We start from the raw sequence: 26,099 nt of genomic DNA on the forward strand, positions 1-26,099 counted from the left end.
TTCTGGGCATATAGTCTGCCACTTTCCATCCCAAGGAGGACAGGAAGGGAAAGATCCTGATTTAACAGCTGTGTGATGAGACTGGGGAGGGGGTGTCAAGATTTGGAAGACCAAGGGGTCATGATGGGCAAGATGGCATCCACCAGCAAAGTCATCCAAGTAGTGAATCCACATGGTCTATCAGTAAGGCTCCCATTCAGAAGAGACAATTCTAAACTCAGTGCCTCAGACGCTGTGAGACTACAGAACTTCCCTCTCTCTTCTATAATTTCATATCATTCTAAAGTAAGTATATCCCCAGGTGGGCTGCTAGGTCAGGGGCCATCAGACACTGCAGAAATAATAAAAATCTATATGTCTCAAGAAGAAACAGAAATGTGGAATTCCAGAATGATCACTGTGACTGCTGTCTGTCATCAGACAGAATTATCTTTCCAGTAAGGGACTTTCAAAATGACAAGTGAGCCGGGCGGTGGTGGCGCACACCTTTAATACCAGCACTCGGGAGGCAGAGCCAGGTGGATCTCTGTGAGTTTAAGGCCAGTCTGGTCTACAGAGATCCAGGACAGGCACCAAAACTACACAGAGAAACCCTGTCTCGAAAAACAAAACAAAAAAAAAAGAGAGAGAGAAGCAAAAAATTATTTAGCAATCTTAATATTCTGGGGGGCGGGAGCAAAGATCAGGAAACAATGGATCAAATGCTCCTCCCAAGAAGTCCTACCTTCTTCTTAGATGTGTTCACCTATGTCTGGTCTTAAAGACTGGCTGCCAGCTACCTCACTCCCTCATCCCAAGGTCAACGAGAACTAAAAAGACTGTAGGCTCTCTGCTGTATAAAACCGTAGCAGCTCTGGCCCTATGGTGGTGAGAGGGAGAGGGTGGGTGGTCTTAAACTCAGTCTGTGGGGAGCCCTATGCTCCAGAGGCTAATGCCTCTTCTAATGAACTGAAGCCTACCTTCTTCTCATTCCTGGGGTTGGGGGGCTCCAGTGGAATTTTGTGACCCACACAACTGCCTCTGTAAGAAGCCAAGATATTCCTCAGTGCCTCCGCAGAATAATGCTGTGAGTTGGTAAGAACCAGTAATGACTCAGCACCAGACTCTGTTCCTTCCCAGCTAGAACTGAAGGCAGAAGCAAGCTCCTCCTCAGCTGATGGCCACATCCTCACCACAAACTGAGTCATGGCCACACCCAGCCTGTATGGAAAACTACCAGGAAAGGAGGGAAGGTGAAGTTCAAGGAGTATTTGAATCCAAAATCACAGCTATATACTCTCCACCTGGCACTAACTGAAAACAGTTCCTTCTCCTGGCCCTATCCCTCATGTCTAGATCTAAGTGAAGCAAGATTGCTTACACTCAGATAAGTGGAAGGTGGGCTGTCACTGTGTGTGCAATAAGAGCCCTGGCCTCTGTGAAGAATGCTGTCTTGCAGCTCAAACATGTCTTCATGGACCTCAGTCCTCTCACCTTCAAAATAGCAGGGCCTTCAATTATCCCTCCAAGCTATGAGAGCATACCTCTCCAGAAACAGAGGACCCTACTAAGCAAGTTTGTCTGCAATGAGGGCATTCTTCTGTCAGATAAGGCTTTTTCTTCTTCCTTACAGTGCTGAGGAATAAACCCAGAGCTTTGTACATGTTAAGCAGAGGTACTAAAGGCTGAACCACAGGTCCAGCTTTTTTTTTTTTTTATGATAAACTCGTGTTTTGAATTATCAGGCTTTATGAACTTCTGAGATCAGCTTTTTAGTAGAGAACTACAAAATGATATAATTACATTGATGTAAAAAGATCATTATAATCATTTATAATGTTGTGCTGTTTTATTCCCCCCCCCCCCCCAGACTTTCTCTGTGTAGCTCTGGCTGTTCTGGAATTCGATCTGTAGACCAGACTGGCCTCGAACTCACAGAGATCTGCCTGGCTCTGCCTCCTGCGTGCTGGGATTAAAGGCGTGTGCCACCACCACGCGGCCTGTTGTGCTAATTTTCAAAAAACAAAACAAAATGATACCACAAGACTAGCTCAGCTATCTGAGCTTTGGGGGCAATATAAACTCATTTTTCACTCCTTCTCATTCCACCATTTGCTAGCACTTGCATGGCAGGTGTTGAAATGTTTACATGTAGGAAAAACTTAATTTCTGAAATTGCCAAAACTGTTTTATAACATGTGAGCAGCCACATACCTAGCTCCAAGCAGGGCATCAGCTGATTGAGAAGCTCTAGGTGCCCAGTGTGGTAGGGCACATCTTTAATCCCAGCACTCTGGAGGTAGACAGATTTCTGAGTTGGGAGCCAGCCTGGTCTACACAGCGAGTTCCAGGCCAGCAGGGCTATATAGTAAACCCTCTAGGATGTAGGAAGGCAAGAGCTCTGGTTCTAGAGTTGGAAGGACCTGGTAAAAATCCAGCATTGTCACCAGGCAGTTAGCTATGAGACCCTAGACCAGCAGTTCTCAACCTGTCGGACTGTGACCCTTGGACAGGGTTGCCTGAGACCATCTGCATGTCAGATATTTACAATTCATAACAGTAGCAAAATTATTTATGAAGTAGCAATAAAAATAATTTTATGGTTGGGGTCACTAAAGGGTCACAGCATTAGGAAGGTTGAGAACCACTGTCCTAGACACATTTAAGATGAAGAAAACATGTCTCCCAGGTTTGCTGTCAAAGGCTATAATCACAGAACCAGAATGGAATTTTGAAGTCCGTTTACAATTAGCTGTGGAATACAGCAAATTATTCACAATGTGAGATTATTTTCTCGTCTCCAAAATGGGGATAATAGCATCTATTTCTGAGGCTTTTGTGACAATTATGAGCTTGCAATTATGTAGGGAGCTTGCAACAATATATATAATATATACCTATACAATAATATTTTTTAAAGATGTTAGCAAATTATTAGGGTGGTTTGCACACTACCTGGAAACTAATTTATAAGAAATGAATTATGTTAGCTGTCTCTGATACCATATTATGGGTTACAAAGTCTTTCTAGGAGGCAGGATTTTCAGTTGCATGTGTCTGCTGGTAGTCATTTATTTGGGGAATGTAATTTGTCTTAGGCCTGAGTCTTACAAGAGCTGGGAGTGTTGGGATAGACTAGTTATTTTCTTTTTGAGATGGGGGTCTTGCTAAGTTCCTCAGGTTGGTCTTGACATTCTGGGCTCAACTGATCTCCTGTCCTGTCACCCGGGAGATCTGCTAGGACTGCAGGTGTATACTACCATACTCATTTATAATGTTCTAGTCATAAGGGCTTGTAAGACAATGAAGAAATCAGTCACAGAGGACAAGAGCTAGTCTATAGCAGGCTTTGGAAACAAGAAGTATAGTAGAATTTGAAATCATATTGAAAAGCTAGGCTTTTAAAAGAGCTTTGTGGTGTTTTCTGTGTTTACATTTTTATTTTTCATTAATATTTCATAAAATATTTGAAAATGTTCAACATGTCTCAGCTATGATTAGAATTGACTAAGGAGCTGGGCAGTGGTGGCGTACGCTTTTAGTCCCAGCACTTGGGAGGCAGGGGCAGGTGGATCTTTGTGAGTTCAAGGCCAGCCTGGGCTACAGAGAAAACCCTCTTGAAAAACAAAACAAACAAACAAAAAACAAAAAAACCAGAATTGACTAAGGGAACCAACATGGTGGCAATGCTTTTAATCCCAGGACAGACAAAGGCAGGTGGTGCTTTTTGAATTCAAGACCAGCTTAGTTTATATACAGTTTATACTTTCAGGCCAGTCAGGGTTACATAGTGAGACCCTGTCTTAAAAATTTAGTAAGAGTTTTGGGTATATAGAACAAGTCTGAAAGGCCAGAAGTTTTCTTAGTAAGACAAACCCAATCCTCCAGGCTAGCCAGTGTCAAAGAAAGGCAGTGGTTTCAGAACACCTACCTATTCTGGGAGCTCCAACTTCTTCTGGCGAGTTCCCACTCCAGACCCTGACAGCCTCTGGCCTCCTTGCGGCCTTATACATACTAAGCAAGCACTTTACCACTGAGCTATACCCACAGCCTAGACTAGCCTTTCTTAAAGGACTTCAGGTTAGAGAAGCCAGCTTCCTGCACCTGCCAACTTACCCCTATCTCACTTACCCCAACTAAAAGCCAGGCAGGAGAAAGACTAAGCGCCCAGCCTCTAAGACACAAAGCGAGGATGACTGACAGGGCTGGTTTTGTGTAAGAAAGCAGCTGGTCCTGAAGGTTAAAAAAAAAAAAATCAGAGCTGCTCTGGCCTCAAAGACCCTTTTAAATCTTCAGTAACAGCCATCATCAGTGGTATTTTCTTCCTGTTTGTTTCATCTGCATAACTGACAAATTCCCCTCTTTAATCTTTTGACTACAAATACTGACAAGTCTATAGAATACAAAACTGAAACTAAATGGATACGTCTTTTACTTCAGGAAACACAAACAGGCCCAACTTTCAGATATTCTATCCCACAGCACACAGCCCCTAACCAGGGCCGCGGTTAGGTGCTGGGCCAAGGCTAGGCAGACCACAGTGATCATATCCAGTCCACAGCACCTTCCATTTTATTGTTTTATTTACAAACAGGGTGAAGTCAACTGGGCAAATCGGGGTGGGAGTCAGTCAGGGCCATCCAAATGTGGAGTGGTTCCTGGGTCAATCTCCACCATGAAGGCCGCCTCTTCTATCCTTTCCTTGCCCCTTGAAATTTCTCAGGGCAGCCTCACCTGCTGCTCCTGAGCCCTTTTACAAAGGCAGATGGATCCTGGGGGACAGAGTGGTACGAGGGCTGGGGCCCCCTCAGTTTGTGTAAACCTGAGTTCCGATCACACGCATGATTTCCTTCTGTATCTTGGGGTCCTGAGTATTAATGTTGGCATCGCCCACCTGCCCATCCTCGTATCTGCCAAAGACAGGGGAAGTGTGAGCACAAGGGAAGCAGAATACCAAACCATGTCTACCAGCAGAAGTGTTTCAAGATGCGACCATTTCATCCCAAAGTTAAAGATTTTATCGCTGCTCTTCAGGATGAAGAGATCAGCTCAGCAGTTTTTCTGCTACACAAACCCCAATGATCTGTCCTTTTCCCTAAGGGCAAAGTCCCAGTGCCAGCTAAATTAGATAGCAAGGGACAGAACTCAGACAACAAAAATGGACATCCTCAGCAGTCACACACCATCTACCACCCTTACTCTTCAAGTAATCCCAAGGGCTTCTTTTAGACTCACACAAAGAAGAACCTTGTGCAGACATGGTCGGACACAGGGCACACCCAAATGTTTCCATGCTTCTGAAGGTCCTTAGATGTAATCACTGTAGAAGAGGGGCCAGAAGTCACAGACAGAAAGCTTAAGGCAGTCCAGGTAGGGAAGGAGGATATGATGCCTCAACATAACTTTTGGCTGAATCATGTGCCAAGGGAGCATCAGAAATACAGGCTGGAGTCTCAAAGGATATGAACTATGAACTGGGTGAAGTACATACCTTCACAAAGTGCTATACAGTTTAGATTCCGACTCTGCAGGAACCTTGACTGAATGGATCGGGTCTGAAAGAGAAAGCAGCAGAGGAAAGTAGAGCAAGGTAAAATGTTAGAGCTTGCTCTCAAGAGGCTGGTTAGTTATTGATGATGGGGATGACAGGGATAGGAGCTGGGTCTCCTGAGCTCCCAGCCACCCTCCAAATATTTGCTTACATATAATTACCCCAATGAGTCCACAGCTTCCATGTTCATCTTTTCATTTAACCTGCCTTTGCTTTCATGTGACCTTGCTTTCAGATAACATATGACTGAAGTAAAATCATTTTACAACATACCTAATGCCTTTAAATGACCTACAATGGCCCCAGCTCCACTGTTCTCCCATCCATTATTTTTAGCAGGATCCAGGGAAGGGTCCTAACTCATGCAGAACCAGCAAACAATACCTGGGGGATGGTGTTCATCCTGTTATATCTCTGGACCAGCTCATCCTTGGAAGGCATTCTGTGCTGTCCTTTGCCCATTCCTGTCACAGAACAACAAACTCAGTTAATTCATCCATTTCTTAAATATTTATAGAAGTACTTACTATATGCCAGATACCAACTAGAGACACTTGGTGACACAGTGGTGAATACACAAGCTATTTTCCCACACAGAATTTAGTCTGGTGGAGACTACAGGCAAGGAATAAGTAACTACAACACAGTATGGTGAGGGTTGTGATGGTGAGCTTATAGAGCACCGTGTGAACCAGAGAAGAGGAACTAGCTTAGCCCAGAGGTTTGAAGATGTCCTGGTGCAGTAAGATCAGGACCTCAGAATTAGGAAGAGTTAGTATAATAGAATATGGAAAGCATAAAGACAGGTAGACCCACAAGACTTAATTTGCATACAGTAGAATGAATGACAAAAAATGATGTAAAAGATGTAAGCTAGAGCTAGCTCAAGCAGGTCTATGGGCTGTTTAGCTCACTGGAGTTGATCCTCTAAGAACACCAGGAAACCACAGAAGGGTTCTAACGCAGGGAAGTAACACACGAGTCAGGAAAGAAGGGCCCAGCAGAGCAGGATACCAATGCCTCAGAGGCAAATGGCAAGCCAGAGACATGAGTTGGGAGAAAGCAAGCAGAGTAACTTCGATATGCTGTAGTTTTAAAGTTACACAAGAGATTGACCACACAGGATAAAAGGAGAAAGCAGAGCCCTTCCATATTGATTCTCCACAGATATTCACAATGGCAAGCACCTTGAAGAGTCCTACCTTTAGAAAAAGTGCCAACTGCCTCTCACTTCTACATTATCTCAGTGTATCTTAGTGCATAAATTCTCTACCACTCCCCCCTTTTATTTTTAGTTTTTAGTTTTTGTTTTTTTTGGGGGTGGTTTTCGAGGCAGGGTCTCTCTGTGTAGCTCTGATTGTCCTGGAACTCTCTTTGTAGACCTCAAACTTACAGAGATCAATCTGCCTCTGTGTCCCCAGTGCTGGGATTAAAGATATGTGCCACCATGCCTAGCTTTTTTAATCAAAAAATTCTCTTTTCCCTTTACCATTCTTAGCAATTATAGAAGAGGCCTTGTTTGTAAAGACTGAAATAGATTTTTACTTATGAGTCAAATAATACTTATATGCCCCCGTTTTTGGCCTAAGGACAGGATTTCAGTCTGTCTCCAGGCTTACCATAATCACAGCCTTATCAGTTAGGGGTTTGTAACCAAGGAAATGGGACAAATATGAAGATGCTGTTATCATTACAAGCCATAAACAGGGCTCCAGCCTCACCATTCTACTTTATTACAACTTCACTCTGCTTTAATTCTTGGTTTTACCACTGTCTTTATATCAAAATTTTAACTTAAATTTTATTTATTATTATGTGTATGTGATGTGAGTGCAGGTGCATATGGAGGTCAGAAGACAACTTTTTGGGTTTTATTGTTTTGTTTTTATTTGTTTGAGATTTGTTTTTGTTTTCTTTTGCTTGGGTTTTGATTTTCCAGTCTTAGCTGACCTAGAATTCACTATATAGACCAAGTTGGCCTTGAACTCATAAGAGCACCTGCCTCTGCAAGTGCTGGGATTAAAAACAATGTCTGTTACCATGCCTAGCTCAGAGGACTACTTTTAAAAGAGGGTAGGGACCAAACTCAGGCCACCAGGCTTGGGCATCAAGCACTTTTACTGGTTGAACTTTCTCACCAGTTTATCTCGGTTTTATAATGGCCACAGTGTAGAAGAGGCAGTTGATAACCACTGGACTGAAATTCTTCACTGAGCAAGCTGGTTGTCAACCCAACACACACACTATAACCTCATGGTAAATTCATGGCCTGAACAAAACTCAGCTTGAACTCCCAATCCCTTCTTCCTGTAGGACACCTTCTCCATCATCCTTAACAAGGCTCAAGTCTACATCCAAACATCATGATCTCAGCCAAGACATTTCATTGCCAAGTTTCTAAGAGAAATTCCCATTCTGGTTCAATTCCAGAGAAAGCAGCCAGGAGAAGAAAGAATAATTTGATTTCTTTGGTAGCCTTAGAGGCAGCACTTTAAGTAACTAAAGTTAACTATGGCACTGTCCCATTCTTACTGACCCAGTGATTATTCCACGCCTGTGCTCAGACTATACTACTTGATGTCTAGAATAATGTCTGGACACTTTTGTTCACAGAATTATTATTATTATTATTGGCTTTTCGAGATAGGGTTTCTCTGTGTAGCCCTGACTGTCCTGGAGCTCTCTTTGTAGACCAGGCTGGCCTCAGACTCAGAGAGATCTCCCTGTCTCTGCTTCCCAAGTGCTGGAATTAAAGGCATATGCCACCATCGCCTGGCCAGAATTAATTTCTTTTTTTTTAATTAAAATTTTTTTAATGATTCATTTATTTATTTATGCATATAATGTTCTGCCTGCATGCACAACTGCACACCAGAAGAGGGCACTAGATCTCACTATAGATGGTTGTGAGCTACCATGTGGTTGCTGGGAATTGACCTCAGGACTTCTGGGAGAGGAGCCTGTGCTCTTCACCTCTAAGAATTAAACAGAACTAAACAAAGAAAAGTTCCAACTCCATTCACTGTCCCTAATGTCTTCTCACATTCATGACCAAGTAAGTTATGTGCAGTGCCATTGGTCAAATGCATGCTCTCTAAGCACACCCCATGCTACCAACCCAAAGGTACCCTGAGGAAAAAGAAACAGAAAACCAGAGGAGACTAAGGAGAAGGAAACATGCAAAAGAGTTGATCAAATGCCAGAATAAAAATAGTAACTGGGACATTTGCATACATCCCACCCAGTATTGCAAAGATTCTATTTATCTTCTGGGACCCAACGACCCAGTGATTCAAACAAAGCCTCCCCTTGTCAGTCAATATAATAATGAGAACAATGGCCTACAAGTCAGGAGACTTGGATTTCAGTCATATCTCTGCTACTCAAAGCTGTATGATCTACAGAAAGTGTTTGGCTTTTCTTTTTTTCTTGTCTTTTTTTTTTTTTTTTATATGGCTTTTCGAGACAAGGTTTCTCTGTGTAGCTTTGCACCTTTCCTGGAACTTGCTTTGTAGACCAGACTGGCCTCGAACTCACAGAGATCCGCCTGCCTCTGCCTCCCGAGTGCTGGGATTAAAGCCCGGCTGTGTTTGGCTTTTCTATGTATCAGCTTATCCATAAAATAATATGGAATTAGACTAGATGATCAATAACTCCAACAGCAAATTCTTATTGAAAATCCTATGACAGTTTGGATCTATAATCCTACGGTTTGGAAAGGGCAGTGTGATAAGATGGTTTAATGTAGTTGGTAAAGTGCTAAGGAAAGACAAGAAATCTATGAAATTCCTAGCTCTACCCTGGTAACTGAAGATATTTAAGTACTTACTAATTTGAAGAAAAGGAAAAGTTTGGTAAGAGATGAGGAAAAGAAAGGGAAAGAATATGGGAACTGAAAGATGGGAGAATCTGATTACCTGGAAAATAAGAACTTAACCAGAGGAACGCTCAGGCTGAAACAAAGATAAAAACTGAAAATCCTGACAAAGAAGCCAAAAAGACTAAGTCAACCCACTCCCACTGTGAACCTGAAACACAGCCGAGGATTCATTTACACTTTCAGGATGCATAGGGCACTTACCCTGTGTAGATGAAATATTGGTTCTTCAAGACATTCTGACTCTAAGTGCCACATCTAAAAGAACTGTTGCTCTGAAACTCAGGTAACATTTATTCTGCAGCACTGGGAACTGAAGCTAGGGTCCAACATGCTGGGCAAGTGTTCTACCGAGACCGACATGTCCAGCCCAGAGTTAGAAGTCTTTCATATTTTCACTCACAGCCCTGTTAAGTTTGATTTTGTCTGCCTTTGAGCAATATAAAAATATAAAAATCGCCAGGCAGTGGTGGTGCACGTCTTTAATCCCAGCACTCGGGAGGCAGAGGCAGGCGAATCTCTGTGAGTTCAGGCCAGCCTGGGCTACCAAGTGAGTTCCAGCTTTCATGGGGGCGGGACAGGCATTTCTTCAATGGAATCACCATTTATATCATTTTCTTGCTTTTTCAAATAGGCTTTGTATTGATCCATACTTTTTTTTTTAATATCACCTGAGATTGGACTCAGGACTTGGTGCATGATCTACCACATAGGTGTATACAGGACTTTTTTTTTTTTTTTTTTTTTGGTTTTTGAAGTCAGGGTTTCTCTGTGTAACAGCTCTGGCTGTCCGGAGCTTGCTTTGTAGACTAGGCTGGCCAGTACTGGGATTAAAGGTGTGTGCCACGACTAGCCCAGCCTGGTCCTTCTTTTAACAACTGAAATATGGTCTCACTAAGTTGCCCATGCTATCCTTGAGCTTGCTGTTTAGCCCAGGAAGGCCTTGTGGAACTTGTGGTCCTTTTTTTCTCAGCTCCCCAAGATATAACTGTATGCCTCCAAACCTGGCTAAGAAATTTTAAGATACACTTTAAATTCTTTATTAATAAATACATACATAAAGTATTAAGTATATAACTGTGCACCATGTGCATATCCTCAGAGGCCAGAAGAGGATGTTGAATCTCCTGAAATTAGAGTTACAGATGGTTGTGAGCTGCTGTGTGGGTGCTGGGAACTGGACCTGGGTTCTCTGGAAAAGCAGACAGTGCTCTTAACCACTGAGTCATTTCTCCAGCACCTTTTAAATACATTTTATGATTAATCTTATGATTTTATGCATCTTACAACTATCTTCTCCAAGTCTGTAGCCTCTCTTTACATTCTCTTTACGATGTGCTCTGATGAATGGAGTGCTTAGTTTCAAACAGATTCTGCCAAACTTTTATTAGTTGTTTGCCTTTTTCCATTCTCTAGATTTTTGTCTAAGATTAAAACAATCCACTCCTTGATAGTTTTAGACTCCTAAGACTAGAGAGAGATATCTGAGAGGTAGAGTGTTTATCTACCATGCTCAAAGCTCTGGGTTCCCCAGCCAAAGAAACAAACAAACCCCCAAATAGTATTTGGACTTGGTCGTCATTCATGTTTTTAATTTCTCTTAGTCAGTTTTATCAAGTTACATTTTTCTAGGCATTTTACTAAAAGGTTTCAAATTATTGACAGAACATTCACAGACTTTTCTTCTAGGCTTCCAAACATCTGGCACATCTATAGTTATGCTAGTGTTTTTGTTCACGTTTGTCCCCATTCTTCGTAAACTACCCACAATCTATCTACCACCTGTTTTTGTTTTGTTGCCTCACTGACATGCTAGGCAAGGACTGCAACACTAAGCTACCTCTTGGTCCCTCATTTTGTTTAGTTTTTGAAACAGGGTTTCATTTTGTAATCAAGAGTGGCCTGGAAATGACTATGCAATTCAGGTTGCCCTTGAACTCATGGGGACCCTCCTGTCTGCCTCCTGAGGTCTGGGATTAAAGGCATGAGTCACTATACCCAGCTGAATCATCTGGCTTTTTCAGTCCTTCCCTAGAGTGTCTGTATTAGCACATTGGTTTTCCTTCCTACCTATCATCATCTCTTCTTTTTTGATTCCTCTGTTCTATCATTAAAAAGGGTTCTAGATTTTTTTAAACTTATTTATTTATTATGTATACACTGTTCTGCCTGTGTGTCAGAAGAGGGGAACAAATCTCATTACGGATGGCTGTGAACCACCATGTGGGTGCTGGGAATTGAACTCAGGACCTCTGGAAAAGCAGTCAGTGCTCTTAACCGCTAAGCCATCTCTCCAGGCCCCTTGTTTGTTTTTTTTGCAGTAGTGCATATTGTCCTTAAGGCTTCACGTATGCTAAGAAACACTCCACTATCAACCTATATTTCTAGGTATCATATGAATTTATTTTGAGACAAGATCTCAATAAGTAGCCCAGGTTGACCTTAAATTCATGATCCTCTTGCCTCAGCCTTCTGAATATCTGGGATTACACACACACACACACACACACACACACACACACACACACACACACACACAAATTATTAGTTTTGCTTTTTTTTTTTTTTTTGGCTTTTTGAGACAGGGTTTCTCTGTGTATCCTTGGCTGGCTGTCCTGGAATGCAATGCACTCTGTAAAATAGGCTGGCCCCTAACTCACAGAATTCTGCCTGCCTCTGCCTCCCAAGTGTGGGGATTAAAGTCGTGCGTCACTACTGCCTGTCTTAGTTCTGTGATTCTAGATATGTTTTTTTTTTAAATTTTATTTCTATAATGGCTATAATTGCTAAAACTACTAAACAATAATCTATAAAAAAAACAAAAAACAAAACTAGTATAACTGCCTTCCTATAGTGGGCATGCAACTGCATGGTTTGCTGTTGCTTAGACAGAGACTCCATTGAACAAGAACAAAAGCAGACCAAAGAGGAACAGGAACCTGGAAGACTGAAAGAGTTCCAACTTCAATTCTTTTCCTAAGCTAAATAATGCTAGAATTATCTCCTTACAATCTGGACCTCATTCATGTCTCTAGAATGAAGCACTTTTTCTTTCACTCAATGTTAACTATTGTAATAGTGTGATTATACACCATTTAAATTTTAAAAAGTGGTGGAGGAAAAAATTCTAAGACCCCAACATTCAAGAATATTCACACATGAATTCACATGTATGCATATAATTTGTAATTGCTTATATAAAAAATGTGGCTTACGTAGGCATGGTAGCACATGCCTGTAATTCCAGTACTTAGGAGGATGAGGAGTTCAAAGTCATCTTAGGATACTGAGTTCAAGGACAACATGAACTACATAAGTCAGTCTTAAAAAAAGAAAACAAATCTGGTCTACACAAAGCCTTTTTTCTTTCTATTTATTCATTAACCCATCCCCAGGGCCTAGTTCCTACAATGTATAAAACTACCATTTTTCACAATAACTACCCTTGCCTCATAAATAATCTAAATTTCTAATGAGAGAAAATAGAAAGAGACAGAATATGTATCCACGATTGAGGAAGGCGCTGACAAAGACCAAGTATCCACAATGGGAGAGGAGACAGCACAGATCATGTGTTCACAAATGGATGCAATATAAAGAGTCAAGGTGGCCAAAGAATATTGCTTACCTGAGTATCCAAAGGAAATACTGGAGATGGGGCTCAGGTAGATGCCTTTGCCATAGGCTGCTCCATGCAGCTTGCAGGGAAACACCAGGATGAATATATGAGCCTGGGCTCCCCATGGCTGTATATTAGGCATCCACAACACTTATACAGTCCTTTGTCCCTTCATTTATCTACCTTCTCACTCATTCAAATAACTCTAGGCACCTAACTCTTGAAAAGCTGATTGGCTGAAAAGGGAATCAGATTAAACTGCTTGCTTACAAAATACTGAAGATTAATGCCTTGGAGAACGGGGATTAGCAGAGCCACTGAGTCCCTGCCTCAGCATTCATACTTAGGACCTCAATCCTTCATACATTTCCAGATTCTCAAACAAAGGAACTATGGAAGAGGTAGCAGGAAGAGGAACAAAAACCACTCCCAGTAGTTTCTCAGGGCAATAAAATAAGTCTTTGTAACAACAACTTCAATAGTCACAAAATGGAAACTCTCTGTCATAATAGGTTAATTTCTATTCACTAAACCAAAAAATTGAGCTCAACTTAAAATGTACAACAGCCATATTCATTCTATATTTACAGTGCCAACTTTCTCTGTAGAGAGGCTCTATCTTTCTCAAGATAGGCTGGGCATGATGATGCTGTGGCATGAACAGATATTCAAGCACTTTAGAGCAGACTACCACAAGCTGAGTGAGGCAGGGAGTGGAAAGAAAGGGAAAAGGACACTGCCTCACCTGCAGTTTGGTGTAGGATGCATTGACCAGCCCATTGCGCAGGATGGAATGCCAGTTCTCAATGTGGGACCCACTGTAAGGCAGGATAGAATGTAAGTCCCCTCATGGTAGGAGATTCCTAGGAATACTTTCAAGACTGCCATTACCACCCCTCCCCCTTACCCACACAGTACATGCAGATGAGCAGACACACCTAATGACTGATATATTCACAGATACAGTCACAGGCAAGGTGTGTGTGTGTGTGTGTGTGTGTGTGTGTGTACGTGAGTGTGTGGTTAAACCTTACATCTCCTGTTGTTCAACTAACGACATCCTAAACCTGGATTTTCATTTGCCTATTTTCCTGATGCTTCAAATTCAATAAATTAATTTCAAATTCAATAAACTTATCACTGATCTCAAATATAGCTTCTAGTCTAGAGGTCACATGGTATTTGTTGTTTTCTTTGTTTGTTTTTCGAGACAGGGTTTCTCTGTGTAGCTTTGGAACCTGTCCTTGAACTCGCTCTGTAGACCAGGCTGGCCTCGAACTCACAGAGATCCACCTGCCTCTGCCTCCTGAGTGCTGGGATTAAAGGCATGTGCCACCACTGCCCGGCAATGTCTTATTTTTTAAAGAAGCACTAAGACTCCCTCTAAATTACCCTTAATACTTTTCTCTTTCTTCTCTCCCACAGTTAGTTATAAATTGTGGATTTCTTCTCCAAACTTTCAAATCTATTCTTCCAATCCGTTCCTTCATATTTATTTGCATGTAAATATTCTTTCCATTCAACTACATCGTAAATAATTTAAAGATAAAGACCATGTCACACATAGCACTTTATCCTTTATAGAGCACCTACCACAGTGGCATTAATAAATAGCTGTTGACTAGTTGACAGTCATGAAAAAACAAAACTCGTATATCTCAAGGCCCTACCATCCTATCCCACCTACTGCCGCCCAGCTCCACCAGCCTTACTGGAAGGCAAAGGTGCTTCCGTACAGCTTCTTGGCAGTCCGGAACCGAGCCTCCTTGGCAGGAGGGCTGCTCAGCAGGAGGAATTGGTGTGAGGTGTGCATGAACTTCAGCTGCTGCCCAGGGTGGGGGTGGGATAAAAAAACAGAACAGAAATAGAGATCAGGGAGGGAAAGGTTGGAAACAGGAAACAAATCAGATTTACACAAACCCCAATCAAGGGAAATCTGTTTAGGCTCAAAGACTATGCTGATGGACAGACAGTACCAACCAAGCTAATTAGGGGCCAATACAGGTAGTAGGCACAGAGCCCCTCCTTGCCTCTCACTGTTAAGTCTGAAGCTTACAGAGGGAGAATAATTACTTACCCTGCTGAGAGGTAGTTTGACAATGTGTGACCTGTTGCTAGAAATTATCCTGGGAAGAAACAGAAAAAGGGGAAGGGACAGAAAAAGTATGTGGTGAGGCTGTCCTGAAAAGGCAACTTTCCTCTGATCTAGGTACTGCAAATAAGATTCCAATTTCCAGGTCATAGTTGATATTTCTTTTAAGTGATAATGCTTCCACAGAAATTACACATATAATTATATAGATTTTAGAGGGAAGCTACCAACCAGACCAGTTACTTATCAAGGAATTAAATAACAGATAAAAAAGAGTCCGAGGGAAGGCTGCTACACCTAGGGAGAGAAAAGCATGGAACAAAAAAAATATCAGAAGCTGGGGTGGCGGCAGTGGTGGTGCACGCCTTTGATCCCAGCACTCAAGAGGCAGAGCCAGGTGGATCTCTGAGTTCTGAGACCTGCCTGGTCTACAGAGTTGAGTTCTAAGACAATCAGGGCTACACAAAGAAACCCTGTTTTGAAAAACCAAAAAAGAACTATAAACAAACAGACAAACAAACATAAAAAGTATCAGAAGTTACCAATTAGAGAGAGAGGTCTGAATAAAAAATGGTTAAACTTGTGTTTGGGTTTAAAGTCTCAAAACTGAGGCTCAGGAGCCGACTTGTGTAAGCTCAAAGGAATCCTAAAGGATCTCAGGGATGGGAAAATAGAAAGACACTGTATAGATTAGGGGTAAAAACCCAAAAGAAATTAGAAGAACTTTCTGAGGAGTCAAGAACAGACTAGGCTGTATATAGCTTGAACGTAAGGGTAGGAGAACAAAGGCATAAAACACTGAGGGTTCAGCAAGAGCACTATCTCCTGCAGTGGATACAGTACTCTCTGTACATCATCTATGTACTTATTTTGTGGTTGTTTAAATTTGTGTGTATGTATAAGCAAGTGTGCATTGGGAAGGTCCATGGAGGCCACAGTCAACCGCAGGTGTTGTTCCTTAGGACATGTCCACCTTGGGTTTTTTTTTTTTTTAGTTTTTTTGAGACAGGGTTCCTCTGTGTAGCTTTGCGCCTTTCCTGGAACTCACTCTGTAGACCAGGCTGGCCTCAAACTCACAGAGATCCACCTGCCTCTGCCTCCTTATTTTTTGAAACAAGTCTTTGACTGGGATCTGGGGCTCACTGGCTGGTCAGTGAGCCCCAGGAACCTGCCTATCTTTGCTTCCCAGGGCTGCGATTACAAGTATATGCCATCATCCCTGAGTTGTTTTTTTTTTTTTGTGAGTGCCAGGGATCAAATTCAGGTCCTCATGCTTATATGGTAAATATTTCACCAACTAAGCAATCTCCCGATAACTTATGATGCTACTTTAGAAGTCTATGTCTGGTAGTTACTCATGCTATGTGGTAATAATCTACTGCACTGGCTGTTAGTGTCAGGGGCTGACTTGGACGGAGGCAAACTAGAAAGAGAAGTTGTCGGAAAAACAGGAGAAAGCAGCAGGAAGGAGGGAGAGGAATGGAACAGTCCAATATTTTTGCTAGCAGTAGGTTTCCTGCAAAAATCTGGCTCCAGCTGCTCTTCATCAGGGAAGGAGATAGGAGGTAGAGATGAATTTCTTTGGACACACAGAAAACTAAGTTGAAATGAACTGTATAAGAAAAACTCAAAACTTCCTAATGGCAACTATAGTTAATAACAATAAATTTCTGAAAACTGCTGAGCCATCATGGACAATATCCTAGCACTGAAAAAACTCTAGTGAACCATTATATAATGCATGTTGTACACGACAAATACACACACTTTTTACAAATCTTATAATTAAAAGAATTAAGTAAGGAAACAAACGTGGGGAAATATGGAATACTTAAAGAGAACTTGAGAAATCCCGTCAGAATTTGTGAGTGCTTTGTAGTTACTGTCAAGTTGAGACTTGTCGGAAAACCACCAAGAGAAAGTAGTCATAATACAGAACCTTGTAAAGAATGCTGAATGCCTCTAGGAGAAAGTATAGATCCATGCCTACAACTCTTTCCTTCTCCACCCCCTATAAAGCCTGAGCCATTCTATCCATACCACTGCAGAAGAGGATGGGCCAAGGGATCCAGCTTGTCCATCTGTTTCTTGATTTCCAAATATGAGCCCTGCAAGACAATGGCCATAAGATTATCTCCCAGGAGAAGAAGGACCCCTCCCACTCTCAACAGACTACGGGGACCCAAGGCAAGATAAGCAATTGGAAGAACAAAGACAAGGGGGTTCCCACCCTTAAAGAGGCTCAGTCAGGTTGGCAAGACTTATAAATATGAAAATGACTGAAGATGCTTACAAAACAACATGCAGGTGGGTCTCCCTCATTTTAGGCAACTCCTACAGCTCTAAAAATGCTGCTTATAAATCAAAAAATAAATAAAATCAATGTCCCCCAAAGATTAGGCTAAAGAATCCTGTGGCAAATCTTCACATAAAACAGTCTTTCTAATAGTAAACATCCCTTCTAGGTGTACCTTCTGTGTTAATCTGCACTGTGATATATAGCATTTGCTGAGAAGAGGCCCACCTGTAAATGTGAGTACAAATGAATGTCTATTCATGCAGAGACTGCAGACGAGGGGTGGGGAAATCTGGTGAGGGACAGCCTTGAGTCAGAGGATGATCACTGCTCCGGGTGGCTGCCCCACCCCTAGAAGGACAGAAGATGCAGCCCCTGGATCTAGCTCCTCATCCAAGCCCCCTCTTCACCCTCCCAACCTTGGGCAGAGGTCTTTCCCTAGTTTCTCTAATTCCCCAAGAACTATGAAAAACAGTTAAAACATGAACAACTTGTGAAAAAATATGCAGCAAAGATAAAGGTTGAGAGAGACACTAGGAGACTTAGGGTAAGAAAGTTAACAAAACAGAGAACAAGAACTGGGAAGGTTACAAAGGAAACAAAGAAAACATAAGAATTTGAGTAGCTTCTCTAAATCTTTACCCTAGTCCTGTGCATTACAAACAGGAAAGGGCACTGAGCTAAGTGAAGAGAGGGCAAAATACCTGGGTCATTTCCCGGATGGACATCACACTATCCAGAGCTTTCTGAAGCCGCTCATAATTCTTTTTCTGTTGATAATCAATGGGAAGAAAAGAATTAGAAGAAGAAAAATAGTAGATACAAAGATATGATGATTCCCCCCAAAAAAAGGTCAGTTTAAGTCTAGACTCAAGTATGCCACGGAAAAAAACAAACTTTATCAGGAAATGTTACAGTTGTATACTAGTCTTTTTACCAGTTGAAATTAAGTCACAGAACACCTTCAAGTATTACATGCCCTGTTTACAAATGACAGGGGATATTCTGTTTATTTGATTTTTTTTCATGTCAGGATTTTGGTGATGCTAGGGGTTGAGTCTATGGCCTCACACATGCTGGTAAGTGCTCTACATTGACTTATACTCCAACCCGTTTGTAACTAAAAATATTTCTGTGGCCATCCTCAGAGATGTTCTCAGAATTAAATAAATGTATAAATCTAGCACTGTGCCCAATATATAGTACTGACAGATAACAATGAGGCATGGTGATATGCAGTGATGGTTAATTTTAGAAGTCAATTTGAAAGCTGGTGGCGCATGCCTTTAATCCCAACACTTGGGAGGCAGAGGCAGGCGGATCTCTGTAGTCAAGGCCAGCCTGGTCAGCCAGAACTTACAGAGCAAGTTCCAGGACAGTCAAGGCTACACAGAGAAACCCTGTCTTGAACACCCACACCCACCACCCACCCACCCCGCTGCTGCTGCTAAAAGTCAATTTGAATAGGTTATAGGGTACCTACATATTTGGTCAAACATGGTTTCTGGGTTTGTCTGTGAAGGTGTTTTGGGGTTCAGATTAACAGCTGAATGAGTAGACTAGGCAAAGCCAATTGCCCTTCTCAATAAGGATCTCATCTAGCCAAATAAAGACCCAAATAGAGTAAGAAATCTAATCTTTCCCAATCCTGGCCATTGAATAAAAAGGTATTCTTCACAAGTTGGGGTATCAGACTTTTCCTGGCTTTAGATTTGAGTGAATTACACAACTGGCCCTTGTGGGTCTTGAGTCTACATGGTTCTCAGGCTTCTGAACTAGAACCAGAACATCATCACAGACTTTCTAGAATTTCCAGCTTGCTGACTGTAGATATGGGAACTTCTCAGCCTCCCTAATTAGGTGGGACCATTCTTCATAATAAAATCCTCCCTTTATAATATATATGGAAATGATGGAATATATTTATAGTTATCCACAGCCTATTAGCTGTTTCTCCAGAGAATCCCCACGGGTATTTTATATATTATCTCTCATTTTGTTACAGTCCACAAAATAACCACTACCCCCTTTTACAGGCAGGGCAGTTGAAACTGAGAAAGATTAAGTACTTTCCCTAGCATCATTCAACCATGAAGCCAAAGACCCTCTGGTGGAATCCAGTCTGGCTGTCCCATTAAGCCTATATCCTGTCATTGCTGTTTTGCTTTGTTTTCCTACCAGTCTTAATCCCATTCTTAGAGTAAGCTAGCTTGAAATTTACTATGTAGTCCAGGCTGGCCTTAAACCCTAAGCCATTCTCCTGCCTCAGTCTTCCGAGTGCTGGGATTATAGGTATGAGCAACCTCATCTAGCCCAAATCTATATTCTTTCCATCATGTTGTAACAGGTACTAATTTTTCTTCCTTTCTTTTGACAAGCTCAGCTATTTCATCAGATTAACCCCAGTGTTCAAGAGTAACCAAGAAACAAGTGTTCCATTTCTTCTGTCCTTTACTCAGTCTGTTGTGTGTGTGTGTGTGTGTGTGTGTGTGTGTGTGTGTGTGTGTGTGTGTGTGTGTATTGGAATGGCAACCCCACCTCCCACCATTAACATTTCTGTCCTTTAGCCCTTTCCTCCCAAACAACTATACCTTAGGGTTAAAGGCCAGAGTCTTAGGATCAGTGGGGTCCACCACAGAGGGATAAGGCTCGAAGATGATGCTCTTTCTAGGGGACTCCAAAGCTGCTCTACACATGGCCACCAGCAGATCTACCACCTTAGGAGAAAAGAGAGGGAAGAACTAAATGATTGCCCAGTTCTGGCAGTCAAGTGGTCTCCAGAATGTTCCCCCACCCCTTTTATAGCAAATGTTTTCAATGCTAAGTTGAAAATACAAAATTATAAAAATTCAGTAATAGCGCTAGAGAGATGGCTCAGTGGGTAAGAATATTTGATGCTCTTGCAGAAGAACAGGGTTCAGTTCCTAGCACCCAAATGACAGCTCACAACAGTCTGTAGTTTCAATTCTAGAGGATCTGAAACCCTTTCTGACCTCTATGAACATCAGACACCCACATGGCACACATACATACATGCAGGAAAAACACTTATACATATAAAAATAAAAATAAATCTTTAAAATTCAAATACTAGCAAAATAATTAAAGAAAAGAGATACCATCTCCAATCTACCAAACAAATTCATTTGCTCCCAAGTAACTACAAAATTTGATGAATATCCTTCCAGATATTTTGATATACAAATAGTTATCTGTTCTTTCCTTCTTGGGCAAAGGGGGAGGAAAATGAACTGAGGACCTCATCTAGGCTAAGCATTTGCAACTCTTTAACTCAAGTAATCCTCCTGCTTCAGCCCTCCAAGCAACTAGGAAGATAAAGGAACATGCCACCACAAGCCTGGCTTAGTATTTGATTTTGGACATAACTATATATTACAGTTTTTGTTTTTAAATGGTTTTTCAAGGTAGAATTTCTCTGTGTAGTTTTGGTGCCTGTCCTGGATCTCACTCTGTAGACCAGGCTGACCTTGAACTCACGGAGATCTGCCTGGCTCTGCCTGCCGAGTGCTGGGATCAAAGACGTGTGTCGCTGCCGCCTGGCGCTTGTCAGTATTTTCAATGTAAGGATATGCCATAATTTGGATGGACCTCCTACAGAGTTCATTATCCATTTTAGCTTTATTATAAACTTTATACTTTAGTGAGCACCATTAAGTATGAAAGCATATTTGGAGGTTAAATTCTAAGGAATGAAATAGCTGACTTCCTTTGCTTTTGTTTGCTTTGTTTTGAGATAGGGTCTTACTTTGTAGTTCTAGTTGTACTAGAACTCACTGTGTAGACCAAGCTGACCTCGAACTCAAGAGATCCTCCTGTCTCTGCTTCCCAAATCCTGAGGTTAAAGGCACTGACACCACACCTGGCCTCTTTCGCTTTTCTTATCCCAATTCCCCAGTGTCCTTTTCCTCTCTCATACCTCTGCTCCAGTAGCCACCTCCTCTGCAGCTCCCGACATGACTCCCAGTGTGTAGAAGGAGAAGACGCATAGTTCACGAGTACAGACAGCTGGCTAAAGAGACATATTAAACAGACAGGAGAGGCATGGGTTATGTATGGAGAAGGTATAAGGAGAGATGAGTTGTGTGCTGAGAAGATATGTGTGTGTGTTGAGGGGGACTATCAATCAAAAATGTAAATGCCTTACTAGTAAGTTTGAGTGATCTTTTCTACCTATAAAATTCTCTCTGGTCATTAAGGTAGTTGGATGTTCTCTCTTCTGAGTTTCCAGATCGGTGTTCCTTGCTCTTAAATATATACACACAGATTATAATTTATAGCTAAGTGTTCTGCCTACCCACCTAGATTTGAGAACAGCCAAATACACCCTGGTCAATACCAGATCCCTGTTTATAAATGTTAGGTGGGAATGGTGTCTTCAAAATTATTTTTATACCCTTATCTCTCCAGAGAGGATTACTGAAATTTGTTTTCTGAGAAAACAGTTCTTTCTAGAGTCTATAGGATTGTGAACAGAATGTATCCTTTCCTAAAGGCATAGGAAAAAAGAAGAGATAGGAAGCAAAAGGCCTTGGTCAAGTAAGAGGGTAAGAGCAGGGGCCTATACCTTAAGCATAGACCCATTCTGGAAGACATGCTGCTCATCACACACCACGCAGTACTCATTCAATGTTGGAATCCTCTGCTCTGCATACTTCATGATCTGGAGAGAGAACAGATTCCATATCTTTTGGAAGAATAGAAGTTTTTCATGTTGTTTTGGAGATAATGGAAACAACTGAATCTTTTCTAGGTTAGATTTTGAACTTAAACTGATGGCCTCACTACACTACTAACCCTGTATGATACTATACAAATAGACCAGCAGGATCTTTGGCATAGAAGTTTTGAGTTAACATTTCACATCTATTATTTACTATCAAATATAACTAGGCTAGTCAGATATATTTAGCCTTGTTTTCTTTTTTATAAAGCAGGACATGGGCTGGAGAGATGGCTTAGAGGTTAAGAGCACTGACTGCTCTTCCAGAGGTTCAGAGTTCAATTCCCAGCAACCACATGGTGGCTTACAACCATCTGTAATGAGATCTGGTGTGAAGGTACACATGCAGGCAGAACACTGTATACATAATAAATAAATAAATCTTAAAAAAAGAAAAGCAGGACATTATGCAGCTCATAGGCATACTGCAAGAAATGAGATCTGTCCATGAAAGTATTTAAATTTTGGGAGGTGGTATCAAGCCTGTCAACCTGAGTTCCTGAGACACATACATAGAAAGATAAAACCAACTCCCACAAGCTGTCTTTTGACATTCACACAAGTGCTATGCCATGCATGTGTGCGCGCGCGCGTACACGCACATACACACACACACAAACACACACACACACACACATATACATACTCTCTTTCTTTCCTCAATTAATTAAATTTGAAAACTAAAATTTTGGTTTTAGTCTTCATCATTATGTATTTGATGAGAGGAAGAAACATGGGGGACAACTTTATGGAATCAGTTCTCTCCTTGAGCTTCACAGGCATTCTAGGAGTGAACTCAAGTTGTCAGATTACACAGCAAGTGCTTTTACCAGCTAAGCCATTTCACAGGTTCTCATGAAAGTATTTTATAAATAGGTACTAACTAATCAGTTACAGTAGCTATAGTCGTTATAGACTTTCTATTTGTGGCATGTGAGTATTCAATCCAAGATTAGAGCTAGAAGGCAGGACTTAAGTCATGTCTACCACCTAGGACAATTAACCCATCTCTTAGTCAAACACACACATGCACGCGCGCACACACACACACACACACACACACACACATACACACGCACGCACATGCAAGCGCGCACACTCTATGGAAGAAAGATGGCACAAATCCAGAGCTCTTGCAACAATATCTTAAACTATTTGGTTTTAAATTTTTATTTACTTAACACTGACTTAACTTGTTCCTGTGTATAAATCAGGCTGTTCACATGTTTATGGGCTGGTTAATAAGCCTGTAAGTCAGTGGTTCTAAACCTGGGGGTTGAACAACACTTTCACAGGGATAGCATATCAGATATCATACATATCAAATATTTTACCTTATGATTTATAACCGTAGCAAAATTATAGCTATGAAGTAGCAAGAATAATAATTTTATGGTTGGGGACACCACAACATGAGGAAATGTATTAAGGGGTCACAGTATTAGGAAGGTTGAGAATCACTGCATTAAGTGTTCTTGATAATGCTCTGACCTTAAGGATGGAATCTATGCCTTCTTTCCTTTTGTCCACTCAATATAGTTCTGCGAACAAATCAACTCAGGATGTAACTAACTCAAGAGCTGTGGGTTAGGCAGTTAGATGGGCAAGCAACAGGGAAGAGCTTTGGAAAAAAGCTCTGGACTTGATTACCTGCACAAGGAATCCATACTCCAGAGTGGGGATGTTTTTGCAGTGACCACTGACCTAGTAAGAGTTCAAGACAGATCCTATGAGTCTCCTATAGAGTGGGGCCCAACACACACACCCTCATTCACACCCTCATCCATGATTCTCCTAAAATAGCTAAACCTTAGCTCAGATCAGCCTAAGTAATCACAAAACTGGAGAGACCTTTAGAAGTTTTTGTTAAAGGTTCTGGAAAGGTTCACCTGTCTTTAACCCCCTTCAAAGTTAGAATAGGTTGCACAGCAGCTGATTACCAAGTTGTAACCATAACCTAACTATATTATACATGACTTCTCCAGACTCTGCTTTATAAACTACTATCAGACAGGCCAGTCAGACATGATACAAGCACTTAATAATTAAATCATTATTTAATTATATATATTTAGATACAAGCTTTTAATAATTAAAAACTATTCCATTCTATACATTCATGATATTATGTCTGGACTTGGCTGGACAGCTCTACCCCTCACCCCTTTGAAAAGATATTCCCCTACATTTCCACCCCCACCCTCCTGATGCCCACATCACACCATCCCCAGCCCATGTACCAAAGGAGAAGTCCGTGCTGGGGGAGGGAGGCCCACGTGCTGGGGGCACAGGAGACCTGCCTGGGGGCTGGGGGGATAGCCAAACACCTCTACTTTGGGGTTCTTCATGGTACAAGAAATGGAACGATTCATAAGGCGCCCAACTCGAAGCTCTGGTACACCCAGTTTGCCTTTTAGCATGGAGTCTTGTATGATAGGAAAACTGGGAGATCTGCAGAGAAAGAACAGAAAAAGTAATAAAACTGGGAATTCATTGAGTTCTAGAAGAGAATTAGAGAAAAGAACATCGTAGGCCAGCGATGATCATAAATTCAAGGGGATAGTCTATTGTTATCTTAAATAATGTCAAACGAGAATAATGAATCACAAATTTGACTTCTGCTATCATTATCTGTATGTTCTTCAGGTTGTGGCACAGAAAAGGCAGAGGCAGAGCCTAGGTCACCATGTCATTAAGACCAAGTATAACTAAGTACACTCCTTAAAGATAATATGATTATTCTATGTTGTGAGAGAAAAGGACTAAGCATTTAACACTCTGCTAGGCAAGTAGTTGATCCTAAAGCTTGCCTAATGTCAACTATTTAACCATCAAAGGTGGTCTGTAGGACACTACAAATATAGCTTTGGGTCCATCTTTGGAGAATCAGAAGACACCAAAGTGTAGAAATGTAGAACCAGTGTCAAAGAATGGAGCAATATTTATTTATAGAGCCTAGGTATCAGTACATCCTACATAAGAGCAAGAAGTTAGTGTCCATTACTCTGCTTCTTTAGGACAAGAAATAAGGATGAGAGCTGAAGAAAGATGGAAAGATATAGGGGTGTAAAAGTCAAGGAGTTCTTGCAGAGGACCTGGGTTTGATTCCCAGGACCCACATGGCAGCTTACAGCCATCTGTAACTCCAGTTCCAGGGATTCAACACCCTCCTCTGGCCTCTGAGGGCACCAGGCACACACATACTGCAAGCAAAACACCTATAAACATAAAAATAATTTTCTAAAACGACGGAAAATAATACACATGCCTTCAAAAGCTAGGTATTGTGTTTTACATAAGGAATTAGTTACAGATATTGACTCAAGGGACTGGAGAGATGACTTGGTAGTTAAGAGCATCTGGCTGCTCTTCCAGAGGTCCTGAGTTCAATTCCGAGCAACCACATGGTTGCTGGTGCCCTCTTCTGGCCTGAAGGCAGAACACTGCATACACACTAAATAAATAGATAGATAGATAGACAGACAGACAGACAAACAAACAAACAAATAAATGAATGAATAAATAGAATCAGAGTAGAAAGGTAAGGATACAAAGGAGACCAGGACCATGTGCTATTATTAGTAGTAAAAGGTACAGAATTTAGCAGACTCGTATTAAAGACAGAAGAAATCAACTTAGGCATTTAAGAAGGTGAAAAGACAGCTATTTGGAAGTGATCAACTCTTAGGGAAATATTTACTTGGGAATGGGTGAGAAGATGCTGAGGCCAGCTCGGAACTTCTTGATGGTACCACTTGCTTTGAACCAACTGTGCCTCTTCTCCTGCTGGGTCTTCAGGAAATCATTACTCAGATGTTTCCATTGTTGGGATGTAAACATACCCAGGATCCTAGGAGATCAAGATCAAGAGGCAAGATCAGGCAGAAAAGGACAAAGAAAGGCAAACTAATCTACAGACTCATACACTATAAAGCTAGTTACGA

At 41.5% G+C, this 26,099-nt stretch overlaps 1 protein-coding gene across 8 annotated transcripts in view; it reads right to left on the bottom strand.

Moving 5' to 3' along the window:
- Positions 1 to 4,533: 4,533 nt before the first annotated feature.
- The window catches only part of Parp6 (poly(ADP-ribose) polymerase family member 6), a 32,549-nt gene continuing 10,983 nt past the window's right edge, over positions 4,534 to 26,099 (bottom strand). For 4 of the 8 annotated variants that reach the window (XM_037207459.1, XM_037207458.1, XM_037207460.1 and 1 more), the window contains 16 exons: positions 25,856 to 26,005; positions 24,396 to 24,606; positions 23,806 to 23,859; positions 22,000 to 22,095; positions 21,352 to 21,444; positions 20,006 to 20,131; positions 18,119 to 18,184; positions 17,159 to 17,226; positions 15,104 to 15,152; positions 14,739 to 14,851; positions 13,772 to 13,844; positions 13,036 to 13,105; positions 5,915 to 5,994; positions 5,471 to 5,534; positions 5,215 to 5,299; positions 4,534 to 4,889 (listed from right to left, as the gene is read on the bottom strand). In XM_037207459.1, the coding sequence (XP_037063354.1) occupies positions 4,787 to 4,889; positions 5,215 to 5,299; positions 5,471 to 5,534; positions 5,915 to 5,994; positions 13,036 to 13,105; positions 13,772 to 13,844; positions 14,739 to 14,851; positions 15,104 to 15,152; positions 17,159 to 17,226; positions 18,119 to 18,184; positions 20,006 to 20,131; positions 21,352 to 21,444; positions 22,000 to 22,095; positions 23,806 to 23,859; positions 24,396 to 24,606; positions 25,856 to 26,005 (1,501 nt within the window). In that variant the 3' untranslated portion in view covers positions 4,534 to 4,786. Of the gene's footprint in view, positions 4,890 to 5,214; positions 5,300 to 5,470; positions 5,535 to 5,914; positions 5,995 to 13,035; positions 13,106 to 13,771; positions 13,845 to 14,738; positions 14,852 to 15,103; positions 15,153 to 17,158; positions 17,227 to 18,118; positions 18,185 to 20,005; positions 20,132 to 21,351; positions 21,445 to 21,999; positions 22,096 to 23,805; positions 23,860 to 24,395; positions 24,607 to 25,855; positions 26,006 to 26,099 lie in introns of those variants that run through there. The other 4 variants (XM_028892488.2, XM_028892489.2, XM_028892487.2 and 1 more) reach the window with 4 other exon arrangements.

The sequence above is a fragment of the Peromyscus leucopus genome, chromosome 7, assembly GCF_004664715.2.
Source record: "Peromyscus leucopus breed LL Stock chromosome 7, UCI_PerLeu_2.1, whole genome shotgun sequence".
NCBI lineage: Eukaryota > Metazoa > Chordata > Mammalia > Rodentia > Cricetidae > Peromyscus > Peromyscus leucopus.